At 33.5% G+C, this 24,164-nt stretch overlaps 2 protein-coding genes across 2 annotated transcripts in view; one reads left to right on the top strand and one right to left on the bottom strand.

Annotated features, from left to right (window-relative positions):
- Positions 1–2,148, top strand: part of LOC140437961 (homeobox protein unc-42) — an 80,618-nt gene extending 78,470 nt beyond the window's left edge. Inside the window, exon 5 of the mRNA XM_072527721.1 lies at positions 636–2,148. Coding sequence (XP_072383822.1) covers positions 636–742 — 107 coding nt within the window. The 3' untranslated portion in view covers positions 743–2,148. The remainder of the gene's footprint in view (positions 1–635) is intronic.
- Positions 2,149–12,734: 10,586 nt separating this feature from the next.
- Positions 12,735–24,164, bottom strand: part of LOC140445957 (REST corepressor 1-like) — a 41,681-nt gene continuing 30,251 nt past the window's right edge. Inside the window, exons 7-8 of the mRNA XM_072538423.1 lie at positions 13,538–23,837; positions 12,735–13,373 (exon numbers count right to left, since the gene is read on the bottom strand). Of these exons, the coding sequence (XP_072394524.1) occupies positions 23,412–23,837 (426 nt within the window). The 3' untranslated portion in view covers positions 12,735–13,373; positions 13,538–23,411. The remainder of the gene's footprint in view (positions 13,374–13,537; positions 23,838–24,164) is intronic.

The following is a 24,164-nucleotide window of genomic DNA, read 5'->3' as shown; positions in this document are numbered from 1 at the left end:
AAACATATATTGTGATGAATTTCAAAATTCTCAGTTTTAGGTATAAATGCAGCATCCTAATTATGTTGAGACAAATTTTAATTTAACTTATCATCACATGGCTTTCAGTTTTATTATTTTGATAACAGGAAAGTTTAAATAAAAAACAGCCGTTAAGCTAACTTCGTTTCTAACTTCAGGTTAAAATGCTAACCTTAAATATTTTGTGCAAGAACCAATAAAAATCAGAGTATGATTTGTATTAGTTCTTCTAGTTTCTATCTTTCAATATTTCGGAGAATAATTTCATGTTTAGGTTGATGACTAATATTCATCTGTAATTTTCTATTTCATATTTCCAACATTATTTTTTTTATTTGCAAATACTCCTTAACAGATTTAACATTAATTGACTAGATCACTCACAATGAAGTGAGTATGCTTCGATCGCCTACCGCGTTTGTATATCAGACCCCCTTTTTTCTTCAAGACAGCGTCATTTGAATCCCAAATTTAGACGTTTTTATGAGATGATCCAGTCAATTTTGGGAACACTAAAACCATTTCTGAAAATGTTTCACAACGCAATTTGAATTTGACTGTATTTCCAATTTCCAAACATGATCTTTTATTTATATGTTTCGTCGTTGTTTCAGGTATGAGCGCAGAAGACGAATGGTACAACAAAAGCCTATCAGCACTGCGGATGAACTCCACCCATCATCCAAACCTTGCTGCACCCATGCTGCAGTATCAGACGTAATAGATAAATTTTTCGGACATGCTATTTAAGCAATGAACGTTCCATGGTTTTGTACAACGTATTTTAGTTAATATTTCTTTGTACAAATTACGAATATGGGGAGAAAATAACTGTTTGGTCCATTCCTGTTTGCAATGGAATTCCGCTTAACTAATCATCTTGATCTTTTAATGCGTCAGCAAAATCCACCCCTGTACTTTTTGTTCGTTTTATTTTTACTAAATTGTGAAATTGAAATGAAATTTCTGTCTATTTTGGACTCCAAAATATATGCGTTGCCCAATTTACACTCGTAAAAAAACAGTTGCACAGTGAAATATGGAACCCAGCAAATCAATCAAATGGTGACTATAAGGCCATTATCGACCCTACATACAGAGGTTAAAACTTGAAGAAATGAAAGAAGTACTTAAAAACAAAAAAAAACAACAAAAAATATGACTGTGCATAACATCAAAAATATGTTATGTTAAAACTAAAAATAATGTCCAAATAGACAGTAAACTAAAAGCAAGAAAAAATGCAAGAAAGAACCGTGGACGACAGAAGAAATAATAGAACTCAAGCAAGATCAATGAAAACACGCCAATGAAAATATGAAATGAAAATGCTCGTCGGCGCTGAGAACAGACGGAGAAAGTATTCGTAGTGAAAGAAGTGGATGGCTTCGATTTTCTTGTTGACATCTAAACAATAAGAAGCCTTTTAAATGAGATGATACAGCCTCATGCTTAAAATTTCAAACAACAAGAATAAACAACAACGTGACCTAAGGTATAAAAAAAAGTTTAGAAGTTTAGGAGTAATTTGAAATTCAGAAAGATTGTATATTTTTAGGTCATAAAATGTGAATTGAAAAGTGACAACTAATTCAGTTAATTTTGAAAGTGAAATAGAAGAAAAAAATTGAAAAGGGGTCGAAGGACATCCTGGCTGAAAAATATCAGGCAGTGGGCGAAAATTACCTAAATAATCTAAATTATTAAAATTAAAAATATAAAACTATAATTTCCTTGTAGAACCCATATCTGTTTTGTTATGTCAACTCATATTACAAAAAGCACAAATATCTAACACCAATTGTCGTCTTTTCGAAACCAAAGGATAACAGTGAAAGGCAGCCAAACAGTTTTAGTCACTCCAGCGATCTTAGTCAAAGTGGTTAAGAAGTGAGGTAGTTGCTCAGTTGCTCATTATACTACCCCTTTTATTTATATAACTCTCGCAATAAAGTACGAACATGCTGTGAATCTAAAGTACCTTCGGTACCTTTACTTTAAGTACTATTTATTTATAGTTTATGTAAAAACGGTGTATAGAGTCAATTGTTTTTGATAGGTTTTAAAATATACACTGGGAGAATAGGCCCGGAAAGAATTGATAAGAAACTTATCTTTCCTTGATTAATATAAAGTTGTTCAATTTGATTTGAATTAAAAAGAAAAATACGATGGAATTAACAATCAGCTTTCTCAGAAGATTGATAATTATAAACTAACCAGTTAGGGTAATCATCTGAATATACAAATTAAAAAAAAATATTTCTGTTTACCTACTGTATATCTGTAGCAACACTGAGGTGATCTCCCAATATATATTTGCTTTTTATTGTCCTATATGTATTAAATAAACAACAATCAAGTACACTCAGATAAAAAAAACGAAATGGAGAAAATGTTGGTCAAATTCAAAGTATCAAACGCAATGCTTAGAAGACATGATTGCAACCGAAAAATAAGGTATTACGAAAATTCGCAAACGGAATTATTCCACATGATATTTCAAAGTTAGGATAATAAAACCACGTTTTAATTAACCCCATACAATAAGACAAATATAAAATTTATACTATGCTAAAAAAATCATCGAAATAGGGCTAAAAATAAAAAAATTTTAATACTTTGAATTTGACCAAAATTTATTCGTTGCGTTTTTTTGCATCTGAGTGTATAACACATACGTGATGTTTTTAATCTGTTAGTCTGAAGGGTTTCTCTAAACTATGCCTCTAACCTTACCGATCCCGTGCCAAGCTTCTCCAGATTCTCAGGTCTACCGAATTTTGCGCGTCCGCTGCTACTTCATCCTCCCACCTTTTCCGTGACCTTCCTTTTGCTCTTGCGCCCCGCAATTTAGTATCTAGGGCTTTTTATCAATGTTTCGGTTTCCATTCTCATTACAGGACCAGCCCATAGAAGTCTCTGACGTTTAACAAATTCTGAGATCGGTACCTCTTTGAACAGTTGGTAGAGTTCATGGTTGTACCTGGATCGTAATATTCTGTTTCCCTTAATAGGTCCAAATATCTTCGTTAGGACTTTTCTTTAAAAAACTTTTTCTTTCTTTTTGTATTTTCTGTCATCACCCTTTTCTCGCATCCGTAACATATTATATATTATTTGGTGGATTTCGAAACCAAACCTGAAAGGCCGCTTCTATCATTTTTAGTTTTGTAGTACAGTGGCTACAAATAGCCACTGTACTAGCTTTGCAAATGGCCCATAAATTTTCAAAGGGGTTGAGGTCTGGCGAATTACCGGGCAATCTAAAACATTAAGCTTCTTATATTTGAAAAATTCCATCATTTGCTTTGACTTCTGACAGGGAGCAGAATCCTGTTGAAGAATCGCTCCTACTTAGGGCTAACATTTTTGGAGTTCTGTATCCAAACACTGTTCCACATGGATTTGTGTTTTCGGATGTTCATCATGCCTTCGATTGGTTCCAAAGATCCAACCCCCATGTATGAAAAACATCCCCAAAACATTTTTTTGACTTGATGTTTTACGGTTTGATCAATATGAGATGATGTAAGGTATTGTCAGGCTTCCTGACGAATTTCCACCGCCGTTCTTGAACTATAAAGTGAGTTTCATCTGTAAATAGGACTTTTTTCCAGTCATCTACAGTCCAATTAGAGTGTTTTTTGGCCCACAATAGCCTTTGTTTCTTCATTCGTTCAGTTAGAAGCTGTTTTTTCTGAGCATTGCCCTTCTACCATTCTCCAAAAGTCTTTTCCGAACAGTTGTGTCATGAATCACTACACCTGATGCTGCTAGATCTTGTTGGAGCTCTTGGCTTGTTCTTCTTGGGTCCAATTTGCTCTTTCGAAGTAAAAATTTTTCATCTACTGTTGTTGTTTTTCTCTTTCTTCCGCATTTTCCTAACCTTTTCTCATCCATTGATCCCGTTTCTCGTTTACGTTTTAAAATCTTGATTTCTACTCCCTGACTCACTCCACACGTTCTTTCGATTTCTCTTTGTGACGAAGAAGTGTGTTCACTTAGCGTGATAATCTTTTCATACTTCCTAGGCGTAATATCCACGAATTAAACGAATTAAACGAAACACACTTACTAATTACCAAAAACAACACAAAATAGTACAAAACAACACAAACGTAGTGGGAAATGTCCTAAAACATTCTCGAATAAAAGGTAGAAAAAAGTAAGGTTACGTTTTCAATGCTTGGTCAGTTGTAAATATGTGGACAGTGTTGCCAACTGTTTATATTGAAAAATGTCACAATGATTCCATTGATTCGCACAATACTGTTAGCATAATAGTTTTTAAAAAATATAAAATAAAGCCAAATATGATACATGGTCTTCAACAAATAAAATGTTTTGTACTTTAAATAGTTAAAGATAGGAAATAATCGTCTCCAAAATACTTTGTTGACACTTTCTGATCAATCTTAAATCTTTCTTGTACATTTTAATGTAAATATTTAGCCATATTTTAAAGTTTGTGTGTATATTTTTTTGACTTAGATTTTCTACTAACGAAATATTGAATAAACTAAGTCCTTGTGACTCTATGAACTAATAAATATATCCAAATATCGTTCTCCAGTGTATATTTAAGCTATTTTTTTTATTTTTAACCAAATCTATTATTCTTTTAAAGTCTACCGAACTTCATGTACATAGTACTTTTAAATTATTACTCGTAAAATAAACCTAAAAATCTTGTTTTGTAAATAGATTTGTGAATGTTATCTACCCTTAAATACAGTGAACACCAACTAAAAACAGTATTATTAATAATATAAATTATTTGACATTTTTTCTGTATTTTTACTAGATTATTATACATCACAAGATAATGAAGAACCGCGACAGTCAGAAACGTTGAAAAAAAAAATAACGAGACCACGACGACGAATGGATTTAGTCTAGGAGCCGGGGGGTTCAGTATGCACTTTTATGTCCCCTCGGTATCTTGACGTTTTTTTTTATGTTTTTTGGTGCGTAGATTCGATTTTTCGAGGGAACCAGGCTGAAGACGCGTCATTGAATACTCAACCAACCTGGCCCCTAGACTAATTAGTAAATTATCTACATTTGTCTACACAGTTTGTTGTCTACAATTGTCTTCAAGTTTCTAGCATTGTTGGGTCAAACAATGAGGGAATGTTTGAGTTGAGTGTTTTTGGTTTTAATATGTTTTAACATTTAAAACATTTATTATTAACCATATAATATAAACATATAATAATTAATAAGTGGAAAATCTACGAGTAGTTCTTCTACAGGTGTTACAAATTTGACCCCCCCCCTCCCCCCCCAGAAACTTAAAAACAAATAGTCTAAAATCAAAATCTAAAATAATAAAAAATCGACGGAATGTCGAATATTGACACCGGTGGTATTTGCAAATGTACGAAGAGGCTTTGAAAATAGACTGCGTTATTATATGGAGATCAGAGGAGGTTGTTTCGAACATTTAATTGGTTAATTTATGAAATTTTATGTGTTTTGTTATTACAAATGTTCAAAAAATAAATTAGTTGTACCTATTAAAAATTATCTTCAAAGTTATTCCGTAAATTAAAAAATCGAGTGTCATGTAGAGAAAGAAAATAAAAAATCCACAAGGAAAATAAATTCCTGCAGCTGGCTGTATACCATGTATCACAAAAAGAGGTTTAAATCTTTGTATGTAGGTATATTTAAAAAACCCTTAAAAGGGCTACATCAAAAAAACAAACGTTTTCGGAATAATAATTCCATCATCAGGTTAAAAGCAGGTTAACATGCCTGAGCCACCAAAATATTAGAGTAAAACCCTTTACAAAAATTGAAGTTACCAAAAAATGTACATGTTGTTGTTAAAAATGAATAATGTTTAATATTTTATTAGATTTCACTTGGCTAATTGGCTATGCCAAAGCCATTATACAATAAAAAAAAACTTCAGGCAACATATAACCATGCCTCACGTGAGTACCAGCGTCCGGAGGGTAATCCTCTTCAAACGGACTTCAGCTGGTAACTCTGCTGATGTAGCCCTTTTAAGGGTTTTTTAAATATATCTACATACAAAGATTTAAACCTCTTTTTTAAAGAAAATATCTTTCAAATGATGTGCCTTTCGACCACACTTGCTATATAAAGAATACTAGGGTTTGATGCGGGGCAGTAGGGGGTTACATTTGAGGACATGTAACTTGACTGAAAATTCGTTCCCCTCCCAATACAAATTAACGTGTTTTTGTTGTAACACACTGTATATAAATGTGAAATTTATAGTTTATAGTCGTTAGGGGTGCCAGATCCTGTGGACGCAATACCAAAGTTCTTTATTCTTGCCCCTTTCGTCACATATTGAACAAATTTCGTTCGATACTTGTGTGCAAGAAGATCGACCAATTCGTCTTCCTAACATATCCGAAAAATCAGCGTTTATTGACTCATCTAAGGATTTTGCTGTTGCTTTTTTTCTGTTTCTTTTTTGTATCATGCTTTTACTGAATGCGTCATCATCGAACAACGTTTTTCTACTATTTTCTCTTTTTTCTTTAGCTTCAAACTTTTTTTCCTGGATTTTCTCTTTCTTTTAGCTTCCTCTAATTCTTTTTGTAGGTATATGATTGCTTATTAGGATTTTAAAATTTTGTTTTTGATATTGGAAGAATCAATTTTTATGACTCGAATCCAATATCAAAAAAACTATAATAGTCACTTGCAACTTACGAAATGTGATAGATGGCCAACAAAAAGCACGGAATTAATCCAGGGCATTAATAGCTTTTTTTACTTGAATCTTTTGTTAATTTTTAGACTATTTAAGGGACATAGATTTCGCATAAGGTCTCCATTATTTGAGTAGTCTTCATTGAACCTTTGTTTGGTCCCTGGAATAAAATTGCCCGTTTTGAAATGATATTCTTACCTCACAAATTCACGAACAACAAATAATACCAATCGCACAGAATGAATGTTCATAACCAAAAGTCCTTATTTATTCTTCAAACGGTTAAAAAAAACGATATTTTTAACTTCTTATGGGAGAAATACACAGGAATTAGATCTGTTTGGAAAGGTTTTCTAAGCCCCGCCCATTGTGACGTCAAAGGTTAGGTAGTCCATTGTCCTTGACTTTCCCCTTCTAAAGATATTTTTCGAATTTCCGGAAGTTTAAGAACAAAATTAACAATATACCGATGTGAATCACAAAAGGCCTTAATACTAGGAAGGCCTCCTTTGGTTTGAATATATCTACGTAAACAGAAATGTTTGGATATAAATCAGGTAATACACGCTTCTTTTATATATTTTATAAAAGCGTTTGATTTATAGTGAATCTTAAAAATAGTTTTGCTTTTAGTTGGTGTACACTATGATCTCTACAATAATTTAAGTTACTAGAATCAGTGAAAACTGGAATAACTTGTGAAATGTTTGTAAAAAAGACTTCTTACCAAATGTACGATTAAGATTTCATTTGATAATAAAGAAAAAGGTTCAAAAGTTTTCTAAAGAGCACAAGAGTTCTGTCTGTTCATCCTTTGTTTTCCTTTCTTTTTATATTGTTTTTTTTTCATCCCCTTTATTATTTGTTTAATTCTTTTAAATGTTTATACCATGTTTGTGATTTATGCATGATGTCATTTTTAAAATATAATTGAAAACTCGAATATTTAATAACCAAAGTTTAATTTTCTACTTGCTATGTGTCAATTATTTGTATTTACGTAAATCTTCATTTCAAATGATTGTATGATCAATGATCATATATTTTCAATTTATTTTGCTTGAAATTGGTTTCCTATGTTTCATCCTGTCAGATGTTAAAAATATTTTATAAGCATCTTATTAATCTTCCTCTACGTCTTTTATTTGTTCTGGAAGACTTTCGTAGTAATTTTTCCATTTTCCAACGATTACCAAGATGTTATTGATTTCTTTAACAGTATCCGTACTCATGCTCGTGCTCTTTGGAACTAAAGTACTTGATAAAAATGTAGCAAAAAATACATGTAATATATTTACTGTGCATTTGTGTGATTGTATCTAGAATTTTAAAATGTAAAATTGTATATAGTAAATAAACAAGTAACATAATCTATTAAATATCGATATTTTTATTGAAAAATCCCGTTTTTCATTCATTCCACGCTGGCTGCATTCGTAAAGTATATCAACGCCATTTATATTTGACAATTAGGCCAAAAGCTTTCTGTATATAATACTAAAAAGGCTTTTTTCACTGTACAGAAATGAATTTCTGTCATAAAATGATCCAGTAGCAAAAACAGCATGTTTGCTACTGAAAAGTATCATTGGCGGAACACCAGTATCGATTAGCAGAACAAATAGGGTATTTGGTTTTACCGTGGCCTGCACAATCACCAGATTTAAACCCAATTGAGCATGTATGGGATATATTGGGCAGACGCATTTTACAAAAAAATATTGCGTTCAACACAAGACAGCAACTGTTTGACGGCCTTTCAATTGAGTGGAACAGAATACCGCAGCAAGGCATTGATCATTAGATCATCAGTTTGCCTTACAGATCTAGGACATTAATGAACAACAGTTGAGGTCCTACAATATACTAACTTAACCTAAAAACTACTTGGGCGTTGAGGAGCAATAAATCAGTTTTTTTTTGTTACCTTTTTTTGACTTTTAATTTTATATTTAAATTTTTAATTTTCTTAATAGCTATTGCTAAAATTCTAAGAAAAAATGTTTATTTTATATTCGGGACACTTATTTATAACTTTATATTAAAAATATTTGAAATAAATTATTTGAAACCATTCTGTAATCTCGCATTTTGTTTTTGTCCCTTAGATTATTTTGATGTGTGTATTAGAAATTATAGTCAAAAATAACCTCATTTCCTCTTTTCCAAATTTTACCCTGGCATTAAGAATTCTTTTAACCTTACCTGTTTCTGTGGCTTCAGGTGAAAGAAGGGTTAGTAAATTAAAAGTTTTTAACAATTACTTAAGAAATAACATTACAGATTTGGTCATCATCTCTATCGAATCCGAATTCTCTGAAAAAGTTGATATAAAAATTATTGACAAATTTGGTTCCCAGAAAGCCAGAAGAGTTAGTTATAAACATTTATTAGGACTATTAGGTAGTCTTTGTAGAAGGACCGATTTATATACTTGTTGTTTCACGAGAATTATGCTTTTAAAATGTTTTTTTAGAATCTTGGTAAAGTATTTTTTCACTGGCCAAAAAATAAACTTTTGCGTTTCAAATTTAATTGGCACTTTTATTGGTGTTTTATTTTTTTATTCTTAAACGGGTAGATGAGTTATCTTATGGTTAAGAATTAATAAAAATATGAAACACTCTCTAGAGACAACGGCACATAGATCTCCGGCACGCAGCCGGCCGACTCCCTACGATGGGTTTTGCCCATCGAGCAAAAAGACAAAAGAGGGAATGTAAAGGTAGTGGGGGCAAAAATATTGTTAGACAGGAAGTGCCATCTTGAGAGGCCAAATTAAACAAGGAAAGAGAGTCTTTCCTTGTTTAAGAAATCAAATTTAGTTGGGTTATGTTATTATTTGTCCCAACTGTCACATGAAATCTTATTTATATTGAAGTTTTTTAACAATTGTTTCACATTTTAGACTGTTATCGTTAATATTTAATTAAAATTTTCTCGTCCAAGACACATTCTGAAAACTATTTTATAGCTACTGTTAATAAGTGTCGGAAAATTTAAATTTGGCGCATTCGCATTTCCGGATATGTCCGCCATCAGAGGCCACTTTTTTGGTCGCCTTTTCATAACGATTAGATTCCCTCTTTTGTCTTTTTGCTCGATGGTTTTGCCTAGCGCCCAATCGTTACTTCCGGTAAAGATTCTTCCCACTTTGTTTTATTTCATTAAATTTATTTGTTGGATCTATGTCTTGTTCGATATTCCACTGTCTTTACCAGGCATGCACCTTGGTCGATTACATGCTCGAGTTTTCTAGTGGTCACTCTCATGCATTAAGCCTCTTTGTCTCCTTCAGCCAAGCATTTTGCAATCTTTATTGTTATCATTGACGCCCAAGTAGATTTAAACACCGCTTAATTTGTCAAACTCAGTTCCTACTTATTATTACATTAGAACATACATATTTATCTGAAATCGCGAGTAAGAGAAGCGATAGAGAGGGTCATTTATGCAGCGTTGCCTAATCGAGTATTATTTTAGAGGTTTGTTTTTGAACTGTACAATAATTAATACTCCATAATTACAGTAATGATTTTATAACAATAATTAAACGTTGCCCTTTTGACACGGGTCTTCCAAGTCCATTATTACTGGCGTCACAACAATTGTTTTTGGAAATATGACTCCTTAATAAAAAGTCACAATTTTACTACACAAGAAAGGAGACACTCCTAGCGTACCTAGAAAACTATAGGCCAATCAGCCTATTGAACCACATCTATAAAATGTTTACCCGAATAATTACGACAATACTAGAGAAAAATTTAGATTTCTACCAGCCCCGAGAACAAGCTGGCTTCCGCTCAAAATTCGGAAGATTAATTCTCGGCGTGACAAAAAAAGACAAAATAAGGACTTAAGGAAAAGAACAGGTATCAGTGATGTCGTCGAACGTATAGCCAAGCTGAAATGGAATTGGGCAGGTCACATAGCGAGACTGAAAGACACAAGATGGACCAGAAAACTAATTGACTGGCGCCCAAGAGAAGACAAACGCAGCAGAGGACGACCACCAACAAGCTGGATGGACGACATTGGACGAATATCCAAGAAATGGCAACAAGAAGCACAGGTGGCGAAAAATGGGAGAGACCTATGTCCAGCAGTAGACAGAAGAGGTTGCATGATGATGAATAAAAAGTCTCGTTAGTAAACACTATAAATTTAATTGCTTCTGTAGCTTCCTTAATGTTTCTCAGGTATTGCAACGTTAAATATCTAATTTCATGTTTTTCTATCAACATTTTTCTATTGTCGACTGTTTTTTTCCAGCGAAACCAAAGTTTATGAAATTCCCTTCTCATACTTTTTCTACTTCCTGAATAATTCAGTTCGTTTACAAATTTCTGATGAATTTTCTGAATTGTGGGAACTTGCTGATCGCTAAGATGAAAATTATATATCTGTATCCGTAAGATAGATATACAATTATATAATAAAAAAATTGGAGGCCTTTGAGATGTGGATTTATCGAAGAGTATTGCGGATAAGTTGGGTTGATCGAATAAGAAATGAAATAGTTTTACAACGAATGAAAAAGAGCACAGAAAGAACAAAAACGATCCAAATTTGAAAGTTATAATATTTCGGTCATGTAATGAGACATCCGGAGAAGTATAACGTTCTACAACTCATAATACAGGGTAAGATCGCCGGAAGGAGAGGCCCAGGCCGAAGAAGAACATCCTGGCTCCGAAATCTCCGAGAATGGTATCAAGAGACCACCGCTAATTTATTTAGAGCCGCCGTAAACAACGTTATTATTGCCAATATGATCGCCAACGTTCGATAATCGGACAGGGTACTGAAAGAAGATCCGTAAGATACCTTGATCACATCCATCTAGCTGTATATTTGAGCACTTTTTTGTCGTTTATTAAGCGTGGAGAATCCAAGGGTTTCTGTATTTTCAACCTTACGACCCTCTTTAGCGATTTTTTTGAGGCTGGATAAACTGACACCTATAAACATTTAATATTATATAAACTTTTTTCTCTTATTCAATTATTTCATATTCTTACATAACAACACCTCTTTTTATATTTAAATTATAACAATAAAAATGTAATATAAGTTTGCAAAACAGCAACATATTTTTTATAATATAAACATATCATAAATTTACCTACCTGTCATTTCCTTCTGCTTCCTGTTGCGTGAATTTTAAAAGAGTATATGATTTCACGAGCTTGTCCACTCAGAATCCGATTTTTTACAGCACTTACGTTATTCATTTTAATAAAAAATTATTTCACCTCTTAGTTTTTTAAATGAAAACTCTACAAATAACTATTTTACGAATTACGAAGTTATCTGGCAACGTTGTAAAATGACCAAAATTGGTGTCCAATACTAACCAAATGTACGTTTACACTTCGCTCAATTTCAGACAACTCATTCCTCAATATAGCTGATATAATGACCTTGAATGTTGCAGCTATTTATGTCCAATTCTACTTTCTATTTGTTCTATTCTATGATGTGTACTGAGTATGAATGTTGATGTCTTTCCAGGGTTCTTATTACATTTTAGCCGCTGGTCTTAATCTTTTTCTATTCTGGGTTGCCTCTACTGTGCCCGCTAAGTTAATATCTATAATATTTAGTAATTTCTCTATCGTATCATTTCACCTGATTAGAGGCGGCTTTCTAAATTTCTCCCTTGTTGTCCTTAGAACAATAGTACCTTTCGTATTGTCGGCAAAGTTGATATGACCAAAAAAATGTTCATCCAATTTTCTATCTTGATACTTAAATCACCTTAAACAATAAGATTCAACGTTTGTCGTGGTTCCGCCTGGACCATTTTCAGTCCCCTGAGACATTTTCAGTACTTGGGTTTGCTTTAGTCAATTCACTTCACCTGAAGATGACTCCAAAACATGAGTCTAACACATGATAACAACTAGCTCTTGGCAATGTTGTCTTCTGTACTATTGGTACTCTTGTGCTGTGGCATAAGTGATTTACACCTGCACTAATCAAAAACTGGGAAAAGAAAACCAACTCAAATGATTATATAACTGTATTACACTAAACCTAACCTACTGGTATTAACTTACTATCTAATTTATGTAAAAATACGTAAACATTCTTAAATACAGAAAAAATAGACGAAAAAATTCAAACAGATATTAAATAACTTCCCTATTCGCTTGTCGAGCTCTCAATTCCCCTCTAAACGGAAAATGGAGCAAGCTCATGAAGTCTTTTCTTATCACTGTTTTAAAAAATAATCTCCATTCTAATATGTACAATAGTAACCATTTTATTTACAATGTACATTAATACAATCTGTTTCTAGCGATTCGTTATCAAATAAAATAGATTGACAATTAAAAGAAGGCTCTGCAAATGAACGGTCCTAACAGTTAATGAATAATTTCCCTGATTTTTTAATTTACTTGTTTTTAGAACCAGTAGAGAGAGAAACGTAAATTGAAAAAATCAGTATTAGAAAAAAAAATTTATTCGAAGTACAACAAAGATTTTCCAAGAGTACCGAGGAATTAAAGGGTACGATAGGTTTAATATACAAATACGTAGATATGTATTATATACATAATATTAAATATATAACTGGAGTAAAAACACTATACAATGATTAAAGATAAGGGTGGTATTCAGATAACGATCGTTGAAGAATTAACTCTCTGGTCAGAGTACATCAAAGAACATTTTCAAAGATAATTGTTAAATGTTTCACTAATTCTTTAAATATTTATATGCATATTTAAATTCGATAATAAACCTCATGCTGATTGCGACTGGCTGAATGACAATTGTCCAAGCCAAGAACAAAAAAAAAGTTACATGGATACAAAAAAATATACCATAGGAAGAAAAAGCAAACAATCTCAATGAGTACGCTTCTAAAGCTTATTGGCGATGACGCTATTAAAGATTTAGTTGATGTATATTTAATATCGTTAATCCAAAGAGTTTTCTCAAGAGTTGTTCTTCATTTTCTTGTTCAGTCCTTTTGACGTTTTGTTTATGGAACACAATAAACAATTTCTTATTCACAGAGCTTTAGGTTCTTTTATACTACAACAAACTTTTTATATTAATAAAAATACACATGTCAACTCTGGAGTCAAAAATAAGTTTTACGGAATATTTAAGCAGTTAGTTGTACTGTGATGAAGTAAAATTTTATTGATAACGTGCAACGGCTTTAAAGGAAGTAACATATCACTGAATGCGCGTTGGTTGCCAATTATTTTTTCTTCGGTAATTAGTTTTTACAAAACATATATGTTCTTGGTCTGGTAAGAGTTAAAACCCCTTTATACAGCGACAATGACATGAAATGTTATACTGGATAATCCTGAATTTTAATAGTGTGCACTAAATGCGTATTGCATTGAAACAAGAAAAACATGTTCGAAGAACTCTTACGATATTTCGCAAGATATTAAATCGAACGTGTGTTTTCCTTGGCACTCCCCCAAAGTTAACCCATTCGGCACCTCGGTCACAGCTGCCCGTACTTGTTCTACGCCACCATGAGTTCCCTTGAGGTACATCTTCATCTTGGGTAATAAGAAAAAGTCACAAGGAGCGAAATCGGGGCTAGGAGGTGGGTTTGCTAATGTCTGAATGCTTTTCTTTATACTGCGACAATGACATGCTTTACAACTGGATAATCCTGAATTTTAATAGTGCGCACTAAGTTCGTATTCAATTGCAGGAAGTAAAACATGTTCTAAGAACACTTACGATATTTTAAAAAGCTTTCTCAATAAGTCAACATTAACAGACCAAGTGGATATAACATTTTATCAACCGATATCGGATTTGCAGGTCGAGTCTTTGGTTACTCAAAAATATCCTCATCTTCAAAAAGGCTGCTCTTGATTGCTCTATTCTTGATCGAATTTCTAATTTAGATCTTCAGTAATCCAGACTCATAAATATTTCAATGTGTTCACTTGTTCAATATCTTCATTTTTTATCTGGATCCTTGTTATGACTTTACCCCTCTTACCGATAACCATGATTGTTGTTTCCGTTATGTTTATTGTTAAACCAAACTTCCCCACTATCACAAATTTTATTTAGTAATCTTTCTCACTTTCAGCGATAGCGACTGTATCGTCGGTATAACAAATGTTATTTATATTTTCACTATTTATCTTGATACCTCCTGTATAGTTTTCAAGTGCTTGTGTAATCTGGTGTAAATGATGTATCTTCGTCTTGGGCAATAAGAAAAGTCACAAGAAGCGATATCGGAGCTACGGGGTGGGTTTGGCAATTCCTGAATTCGTTTCGTCTTCATAACGCCAACATAGAACTGTCCTGTTACTGTCTGGTTGGCAGTAACATTGCCTTGTACTTGCACCGTTTTCTACCCACTACTTATTTTCTTTTAAGGATCGCGGAATCATACTCAAATATGCAGGTCTCATCTCCAGTAAATATCTGATTTAATATCTGCCTTTGGTCTGAATGAGCGACAACAAATCCTCATAGATTGTATTTTCACTAATTTTGAAAAATATGCATAAAACACAAACCACATAAGCTATAAACTTCAACCCTCTAAATGGAACTAAAAGAGGATTCCTCTTTCCATACAAATATTTACAAATAACACAATGTTACCATTTCCCGAGTAATAACTAAATACACAGAACTTAATTGCCACACTTGGAACGTGGATTCCATTTCAATGTTTTGATCTTTCTTTAAACGCTTTATAAGCTATCATCAAACCAGTGAGATACAGTAATATATATTTTTTATTCTTAATTCTTGACATCTCATGAAAAATTAATCATAGATTTTAAAAAACAGGTTAAAAAGTAAACTAAATATGTTATTAGTCAACTAGTTATTTTTACCTTTATGCAAAGCGACGATATTTGTATTGTAGCAAATTCATTGTGTTGTTGTATTGTAAAGTGGCTTTAAGACTAACATTTTTCATGTTACTTGTTTTAATTTTGAAACTCGATACTCAACTTTTATATGGTTTCAAAACAATCATATTTGTAATGTTTGTACGACTGCGGTCCGACAAGTACTTGGCCTCACCGTCCGATGGCGCCACTATCGAAACGGAAATTACTATCGTGCAAATACATTCTCGTACATGGCTAATGTCAAAGTTTCGGCCGAATGGGCGTGTCCGCAGATTTTAGTAAAATGGAAAAACAGCAATATCGGTCGGTGATTCGATTTGGAGAGAAATCGAGCAGCGAAATCAAAGAGCGCTTGCATGCTATGTATGTTGACTCTTCTCCTAGCATGGCGACCGTCGAAAATTGGTTTAACTAGTTTCAACGGCTACCACGGAGGATAATGTGACAAAATCCACGACCTGTAGACACGCGCGAGATAGCTGAGACAGTAGACATCTCAAAAGACCGCGTGGGTCATATTCTGCATTAAATTTTCAGTATGAGAAAACTGTCGTCACGATGAGTGTCGCATTTGCTCAACAGTGAGATCACTTTAGAGCAGTGTTTGATACTATGTAAGTGCAATTCGAAGGAGTTTCTGTGTTGTATCGTGACCGCCTACAAAACAGATCCACTGGTACACACCAGAGTCCTAGGAACAATTGAAACAGTAGACTTCACCCGGACAACGAACTCCAAAGAAGACAAGACTGTCCTATCGATCGGAAAGGTTGTGGCCACCGTTTTTCTTTTTTGAGTTCACAAGATGTAATAATGTACATCGACTAAATGGAGAAAGGCAAAACGGTAACAAGGTTCTACTATGTCGAATTATTGGCCCGACTTGACGTTGAACTGCAAAAAAATGGCCACATTTGTCGAAAAAAAAAATGTGCTCTTGCACCATGGCTGCCCTATCCACCGTATTCTCCAGATTTGGCCCCATACGACTTCTTCCAATTTCCAAACTTGAAAAATCATCGGGTCGAATACCACCGGTGCCACCACGGAGGAATACTTTGCGAGGAGACCTGGAGAAAACGTATTTTTCAGACGGGTTGAAGAAATTAGAGCATCGCTGGGTAAGTGTATCGAGCTAAAAGGAGATTATGTTAAGAAAAAAAATCCCCACTTTTTCAAAATTTTTTGTTTTTTTTTTTTTGTAGGGTAAGTACTTTTCGGACCGCCCGCATATAACTGCTGCCAACAATCAAAACCCATATCTTTTTTTATTCATCTTGATATCAAGATTTAAGTTATTCCAATATGAAAACAGTGATAATGAAGGTGAATGGTACCACCAAGACCTTTTCGGAGATATTCCAATAGATAATTAGAAAATATGGAAAAGAACATAATTTAACAACAAAAACAAATTTAATCATTTAAAGGGACTCATTATTTTTTATTTATTCATTTTATAATTAATCTTTTCGGTATAATTATTTGAAACTGCTCATCTTTAGTTCTCTTGCAGAGCCTTAAAGTCTTATCCTGTTAGTATATTTTTTTATAGTCGAATAGATACCTTAAAATAAAAAAAAAAGATATATATACATCTTGTGAACTTTACTAAATCGACATAGACCCACAAAACATTTGTTATTTCAGATGTTTGTTATAACATTTAAGTATATTAGGTTAATTATGTTTTAAACGTCCATTCTATACACCTGATTCAATGCGCTGTGAAAACTTAGTAGTATACTTCACATTCACCTATTCATTTTATTGCAGGATTAAAGTTGACTGACGTTATTGATCATTCGTACGATTAAATTATAGGATAATAGTGTTTTCATCTTTAGTGAAACACTACATCCAAAACGTGCCATTGTTTTCCTTATCGTTCCTGTCATTGCCCATATAGAGATAGTGAAAACTATTAAAACAAGCTTACTGTATCCTGACAAGGCACATTTTGTTGTTAGCCACTTATATAATAACACTGTTCATACTTTTCATCCACATTGTTCATTGGATATATGGGAACAGGACATTGTTCATATCTGATAAGTTTTTGATGCAGCATTGTCACACTAGCGATGAATGAGATGATTTATCAAGAAAAAAGGCCGATGCTATTACTACCTTATCTGCGCTATAGTGTTGGTCATATTGGCATTGATGAACTGTATGCTATGGCCCCACTAAAAAGATATATATAAAGACTGGATGCTGCAAAGAAACTTATGACAAAATTTCTTTCAGCAAGTTAAGAAAACCCTTGTAAGTTATACATCGACCTTTCACTGCATCATAGTATGACTGAAATATTTACCAGTGTTAGTATTTTCTATCTAATGGAGCATCTGCTACGAATTCAACATCATTAAAAAGTTTTACAGCAACTATACTGTGTCGATTCGACTATTTCGACATTCTCCCTCTACAACTATATACAGATTAGAAAAAACCGTTTTAGGAATCACGCATCCTTTATTAAATACAACAATCTTTTAGAAAAATATTTAAACTAAAAATGTAAAACCTAAATGTATTCTTTCGGTTGTTTCAATATTATAAACAATTAAAAATGTTTGATATGAAAATCTCCTAACTAAATTACATCATAATCAAAATTTCAGTCGATTGTTTCTTTTGGCAGTTCAGCAATTTGATCATTAGCAAAATTAAGGTCAGTTAATAATGCGACACAAAGAAATGACGTATGACATATAACCTTCAAAAGCCATCCATCAAAATTTTAAGCTCAATCATTGAGTTTACAGGTTACTGTACTTTAGGGTAAAGTACTGTTTACTTATGGGAAAAAATACTATTTGAGCAAAATCAATTCCTAATAAACATTAGTCAGAAACTGCTTCGTCAGAATTAAAAATTAAAGAGGTGGTAAGCTGACTTTAAAAGCGGTCATACAACACACGTGATGCTGAATGCTAATTCAACAGTTGTATAAAAAAAACCAAAAAAAATATTTTGCTCCATCGTAAATTGAAGTTGCTTGAGATACAAGATGACTTGAAGATACTAAAACAAAGTGGACTAATCATTTTCCATGAATATGAATCCATGAATTTCCATAATTTATTATTAATTAAGTTGATGAGAAAATGTTTCACAACAACCATACCAGCAAATATATATTGCAAAGAATTCTAAACAATCAAAAATTAACACAATCAAATTAGAAAGTGGACTTTAAGCAAGATTTTGCTAGTGACCAGATTATTATTCAGTGTGCTTAAAGAAACATTGCTACCTATTGCTTTCTTTTCGCCAACTAACCTTCACATTCCAGTCGGTTATTGATTATAAAACCTAAGCCATACAATTCTACAATAAATAATTTGATTATTTATCGAATATTCGCTAATTGATTGGAAAATTTGATTCACAGTTGTCAATTAATCGAATAATCAAAAACAGTCGATTAAGTTTGATTCAAATGATGCTTTTCTATCACGAAAAAAGTATTTGAAATCGCGAATCTAAACACCTACGATTATTTATATTTTCACAGAGTGTACTAGGACTGCACTGAATTTGAATCAATCTCAAACGAAATTACAACATACAAATTCTTGGGTAAAAAATTCCGCCTTAATGCTATTTTTGAACATTTCCTAAAGGATTCCACCCCGAAATTACAGTTTTCTCATCGAGAAAACTAGTATAAAAACTCGACATTTTTCTTTTTGGTTAAAAAACCTATAATTAAATAACATTTTCATGGTAAAAGATGTAATATAGAAAATTATACAAATTATCCCACTACTGTTAAATATTTGATCGTTAAAAAATTAAATAAACTTTTAAAAATGTTACACCGCATGTACGTGACCAGAACATAACAGCTATCATAGTCAAAACAGTGTGTTTGTAAAAATAATGTCAACTATCAGCTGTCAAATCAGAGTCACTTCTCAAAGTTGTCAATATGTTTTTGTATTTAAAAAATGCCACTGAGGACGAATATCATTGGAAGTTCGTGAGATGTGAAGCATATGTACAGTTTGCTGAGCTGGTGGTAATAGCTTGTTCAATAAGAGTACAGACCTATACGCCTAGTAAATACCTTAGGCAAGATCTTTGAGATTCTTGTGAAGACAAGACTGGAGAGGCAAATAATAAAGAGAGGTGGCATATCCGACCAACAGTATGGGTTCAGGAAAGGAAAATCTGTGGTAAACGCCATATGCAGAATCAAGAGGGAGATGTCCATATTAGGAACAGATTGATGGTGGCTTTGTTCCTCAACATAAGAAATTCTTTTAATATTACTAGCTGGAAAATGATCGTCAGTCTACTGGGTGACTTGGGGATATTTCTCGATCTGCAGAACTTGGTCAGGGACAAGTTCACATGTAAATACATGAACATAGCGAGGGATAACTCTATGAAGACTACGGCGGGAGTGCTTTGGCGGGGCCATTGATTTGGAATATTCTGTACAATGAGATTTTGTAGACCAACCTGGGCATTGATGTACAGGCAATAGCATATGCGGATGATCTAGTGGTGCTGGTGAAGCACAGCGAAAACTGGTCAATCATTCATGGAGGGAACCCAACAAAGTGAAGAAGTGGTTGGAAAGCAGGGACCTCATGCTGGCCGCCGAGAAAACTAAAGTAATGATCCTCAAGAAGAATGTTAATGGATGTAATCCACTCGACTGTACTATACGCGGCACCGGTATAGGAGGATGCTAAAGAAAGCCCAACAACGACGTGCATAGAGTGGCAGGAAGAGTATAGGGCGGCCAGGACGAATTAATTTGAAATATCACAGAATGGATGAAGTGGAGTGACAGAGACCCTAATTACTTTTTTACTCAGTTCCACTGGGCACGGTTCCTTCGGGGTCTACATAAAAAAGATAAGGGAAGGTTGCGGATGGAAACTGTACGTATTGGGGAGTGGCTGAAACGACCGAGCACTGTGTATTCGAGTGCAGAATATTCGACGAGGACAAGAAAGGGGAACTTTAGAGAGGAATCTGCAGCAAAGATATCAGCGAGGTAGTGAAACAGCGGAGGGAGAGAGAGAGAGAGAAGATAGAGGAATGCACCTGTCTATAGAGGATCTACCGCATGAATAATCCATATGAGGGAGTGGACTTTGGTTGACAGGCAGGGAGGTATGTGAACACAACTCCTCTGGGGGGACTGCCTGCGGATGGGTCCTTGCACTCAGAATACAACACACGCCAGGTCATCCTAACGGGACACGGCCTGATATGGTCTTTAGCATTGCCCCCTCCTTCCCATAAAAAAATGTTCAATATGCAGAAACAATTTTAGAGTATATGTTTTCTAAAAGTTATTTTCGGCATGAAAGCATATAAGAGGGTTGCAGAGAACGTTTCAATAGAATAGATCCATTCAAGCCATCGATTCATAAAATAATACAAATTTAGTGGACATAGAAAGAAAAAATTACTAGAACGGGTCAAAAAGAAATTCAATTGAGAATATAAATACGAACGTCTTTAAAATACAGTTTAGTTATCTATTTTTGTCTAACTAAACTGTATGTATATTATAGATGAAACTCGATACTACAGACAGTATCAATAAAATTCATGTCTTTATTAAATATTTAAAGTGAGTGTGACCATCAGACTCAAAACTTCTTATTAAACAATTGTTTTTCGTTTACAAAAAATTTACGTGACATTTGCTTGTGGTTTTAATGAATTACGATAAAAAAAAGTAAAACAACAAAAAAGATTGTCATTTACATTGATTTAACCTACCTTGGACTTGTTTAACTATCAGTAAAAGTACATACTTAGTCTTAGGAACAAAACTCGTCTTAGTTTATACAAAATTATGTTGTTTTACATAATGTGCAGATATTTAATACAATAGAGAGGTATCTCAGATAAACAGACCAAAAACATTAGGTCCTGCAGTAGCTGCTTGAGCTACTACACTTTTAAAAAATCGGCTAGACTATTTTTTTTTGACAATTTGTCTTATGTAGTTTAAGAATAATATTATTGACAAAAACTTTAAACCTATAATAGTTCAAACGCCAAATGATACATCTGAGACACCCCTTTGATTTATGTACAGCAGTTTTAAGCAAATCTTGAATACAAAATTCTAAGACAGCTGGAAATGGACCAAATATTCACACATCTTCAAAACACACCATAGAGATGGACGATCGATCGAGGAACCAATTTTATTTCCAAAAATAACTCAAAAATTGGACTAAAATGTGCCTTAGTATTTATTTTGTTGTATAAAAAATAGGGTATTTGTTTAAAAATTTCACGAGACATGTCCAAAAATTTGCCAAGTAGTCACCTACTCAGTATTGCCATTAGTATATGTCCATCATTATTGCCTCTTAAGACATAAATAATGTCGCATACAAAATGACAGAAACTAACTTTTATTCTTTCTCTAAACTGACACCTGCATTGTCTACTTATTTATAACGTTACACATTTTCCGTTAAAAAATCTAAAAAATATTTTATTTCAAATCTTTTATTATTTTACTATGAGCGTCTAACCAGATCTAACGTTACAATGTTTCTATCACTAGCAATCCAAGGTAGTTTATCTGGACATGGACATTCCATCAGCATTGTTCATGGAACATATATGTCCACACGAAATTTCTAGGGCATCAATTTTGCTATGCACATCTTATTATTCTCGTAACTAAGTTACGAGAAGTTGCTTTTAAGGAGCATTCTCTAATGAGACATACTATATTGTTCGAATTGAGTTAGTAAGTGATTACCGGTGATGTCCCGAACCGTTCAAACCGGTTATATATGCCTTGAGGTAGTGTGACGGATCTAATTTGACTATAATTTACTCGTTTTACTGGTTTTTATTCAGTTGTTCACTTATGAGCCTTTCTGCGTAGCAGCTGGTGGTTATAATGTTGTGTTCCGTGTAATACGTGTCACTTTTGCTTGTTCAAAGATATTACTCCTACAAAGCGTTCTAAAGTAATCCCTCTTATTGAACATAGGTATATCACTAGAGAGATTTAGATATGGCAGATACTGTGGGAAAATCAAGAGTTTCAAGAATTTTAAGAGCATTTCAAGACAACTCCAAGAACTAATAACATTTTAATACAAAATAGTAAATTAATCGAAAAAAGACAAGCACATACCTTCGAAGGGATTTATTAGATTACGGTATTGAAGTGAGTACATCAACTGTACGGAAAAGTCTTCTGGAAGTTGGCCGAAGGCAAAAAAAGGGAAAGATAAACAATTTCTAACACAGTGAATGATGAAATCATATTTATTTGTGCAGGGATAAAAATCAAGTTTTAGTTAGATGAAGTGAAAGTGAACCTCTGCGACGAGATCATATCCAACAGACTGTAAAATACCCTTCTAAACAGAGATTTTGAGGTTTTTTCACAACAAATAGCATTGGAAGCTTAATTCCTATAAAGGCATGATAAATTCTGCCAAATTCAACATGACTTGCCCCCTTGTCACAATTCGAAATTGGTCCAGACTTTTATTCGGTAAAATCAAGTAAAAGTGCTTGATTGGCCTAGTAATTCACCAGACCGAAAACGTTTAACTACGATGAATTGCACTACAAAAGGAAAAAAGATAGCAAAACGTCTACTTTTAAATTAAAAAAAAAAAGATTTATTTGTACCAATTAATTCGAACGATATAGTATATCACCGACAGGAAAGTTTTAATTTTATATACCTTATTTTTTATTATTTTGGATCTCTCTGTCCACCTCTATATCATTTAGGTGCGTCTACAAATTAATTCGTATAGCATAAATAAAAAAGCTCATATACAAACGCAAAATCATCATTTGGCTACTTGAGACACCTTCCCGTTCTTGATCTCTTTCTTCGTAGGCGTAGGCGTAGGTGTGGGCGATATGCAGATGACGTCATTGTCGTTATCGTCGTTCTCACTCTTTAGATCTGATATTTCCTCAGGCAAAGGCCCGTGTTCCTTTTCCCAATCCTTTAGGATGCTGTCCAAGTTGTACCGCTTGCGGTAGTTGATAAAGAAGGTGCGTACATGGTGTTCGGTCTTGTTGCCGATGACGTCTGCGATGCTTTTAAAGTCTCTGCCGTATTTCCTGACGCCTTGGACGGCCAATAGAAGCTCTTCGTTCGTCCAGCGCGCGTTGAATCTGGAATTATTCTCGTTGCTGGGGCGAAGATCTTCGATCGAGTCGGAATGTTTGCGTTTTAAGGAACTGATGGTTTGCTTATTTTGTTGGATCTGAAACAATAGAGAAGGCATTTAGACTGTTTTAATAATTTTTAAGAGAAAACAAAAGCTTGGTGATATAAAAGAAGGTTTGTAGTCAAGAATATAAGAATATTGTGCCTTCGGATAAACAGGAACTCCAAATTTGTTCTCATTTATTTTTCTTTTGTACAACGAATAGAGTTACAACGTGTTTTTACTTCGAACCAATAGAATATTGGTATTTTTTCACACTATTCTTTTTAAAATGCCTTGTCTCGTTTTTTCCATAGTTTTTTCCAAAACTTCATTGATAAAACTTTAAAATAGTAATTAGAGCAAAAATAATGGTTGGTGACA

This window comes from Diabrotica undecimpunctata, chromosome 1, assembly GCF_040954645.1.
Source record: "Diabrotica undecimpunctata isolate CICGRU chromosome 1, icDiaUnde3, whole genome shotgun sequence".
In the NCBI taxonomy this organism is placed as follows: Eukaryota; Metazoa; Arthropoda; class Insecta; order Coleoptera; family Chrysomelidae; genus Diabrotica; species Diabrotica undecimpunctata.
This window is presented reverse-complemented; position numbering and strand designations above follow the sequence as displayed.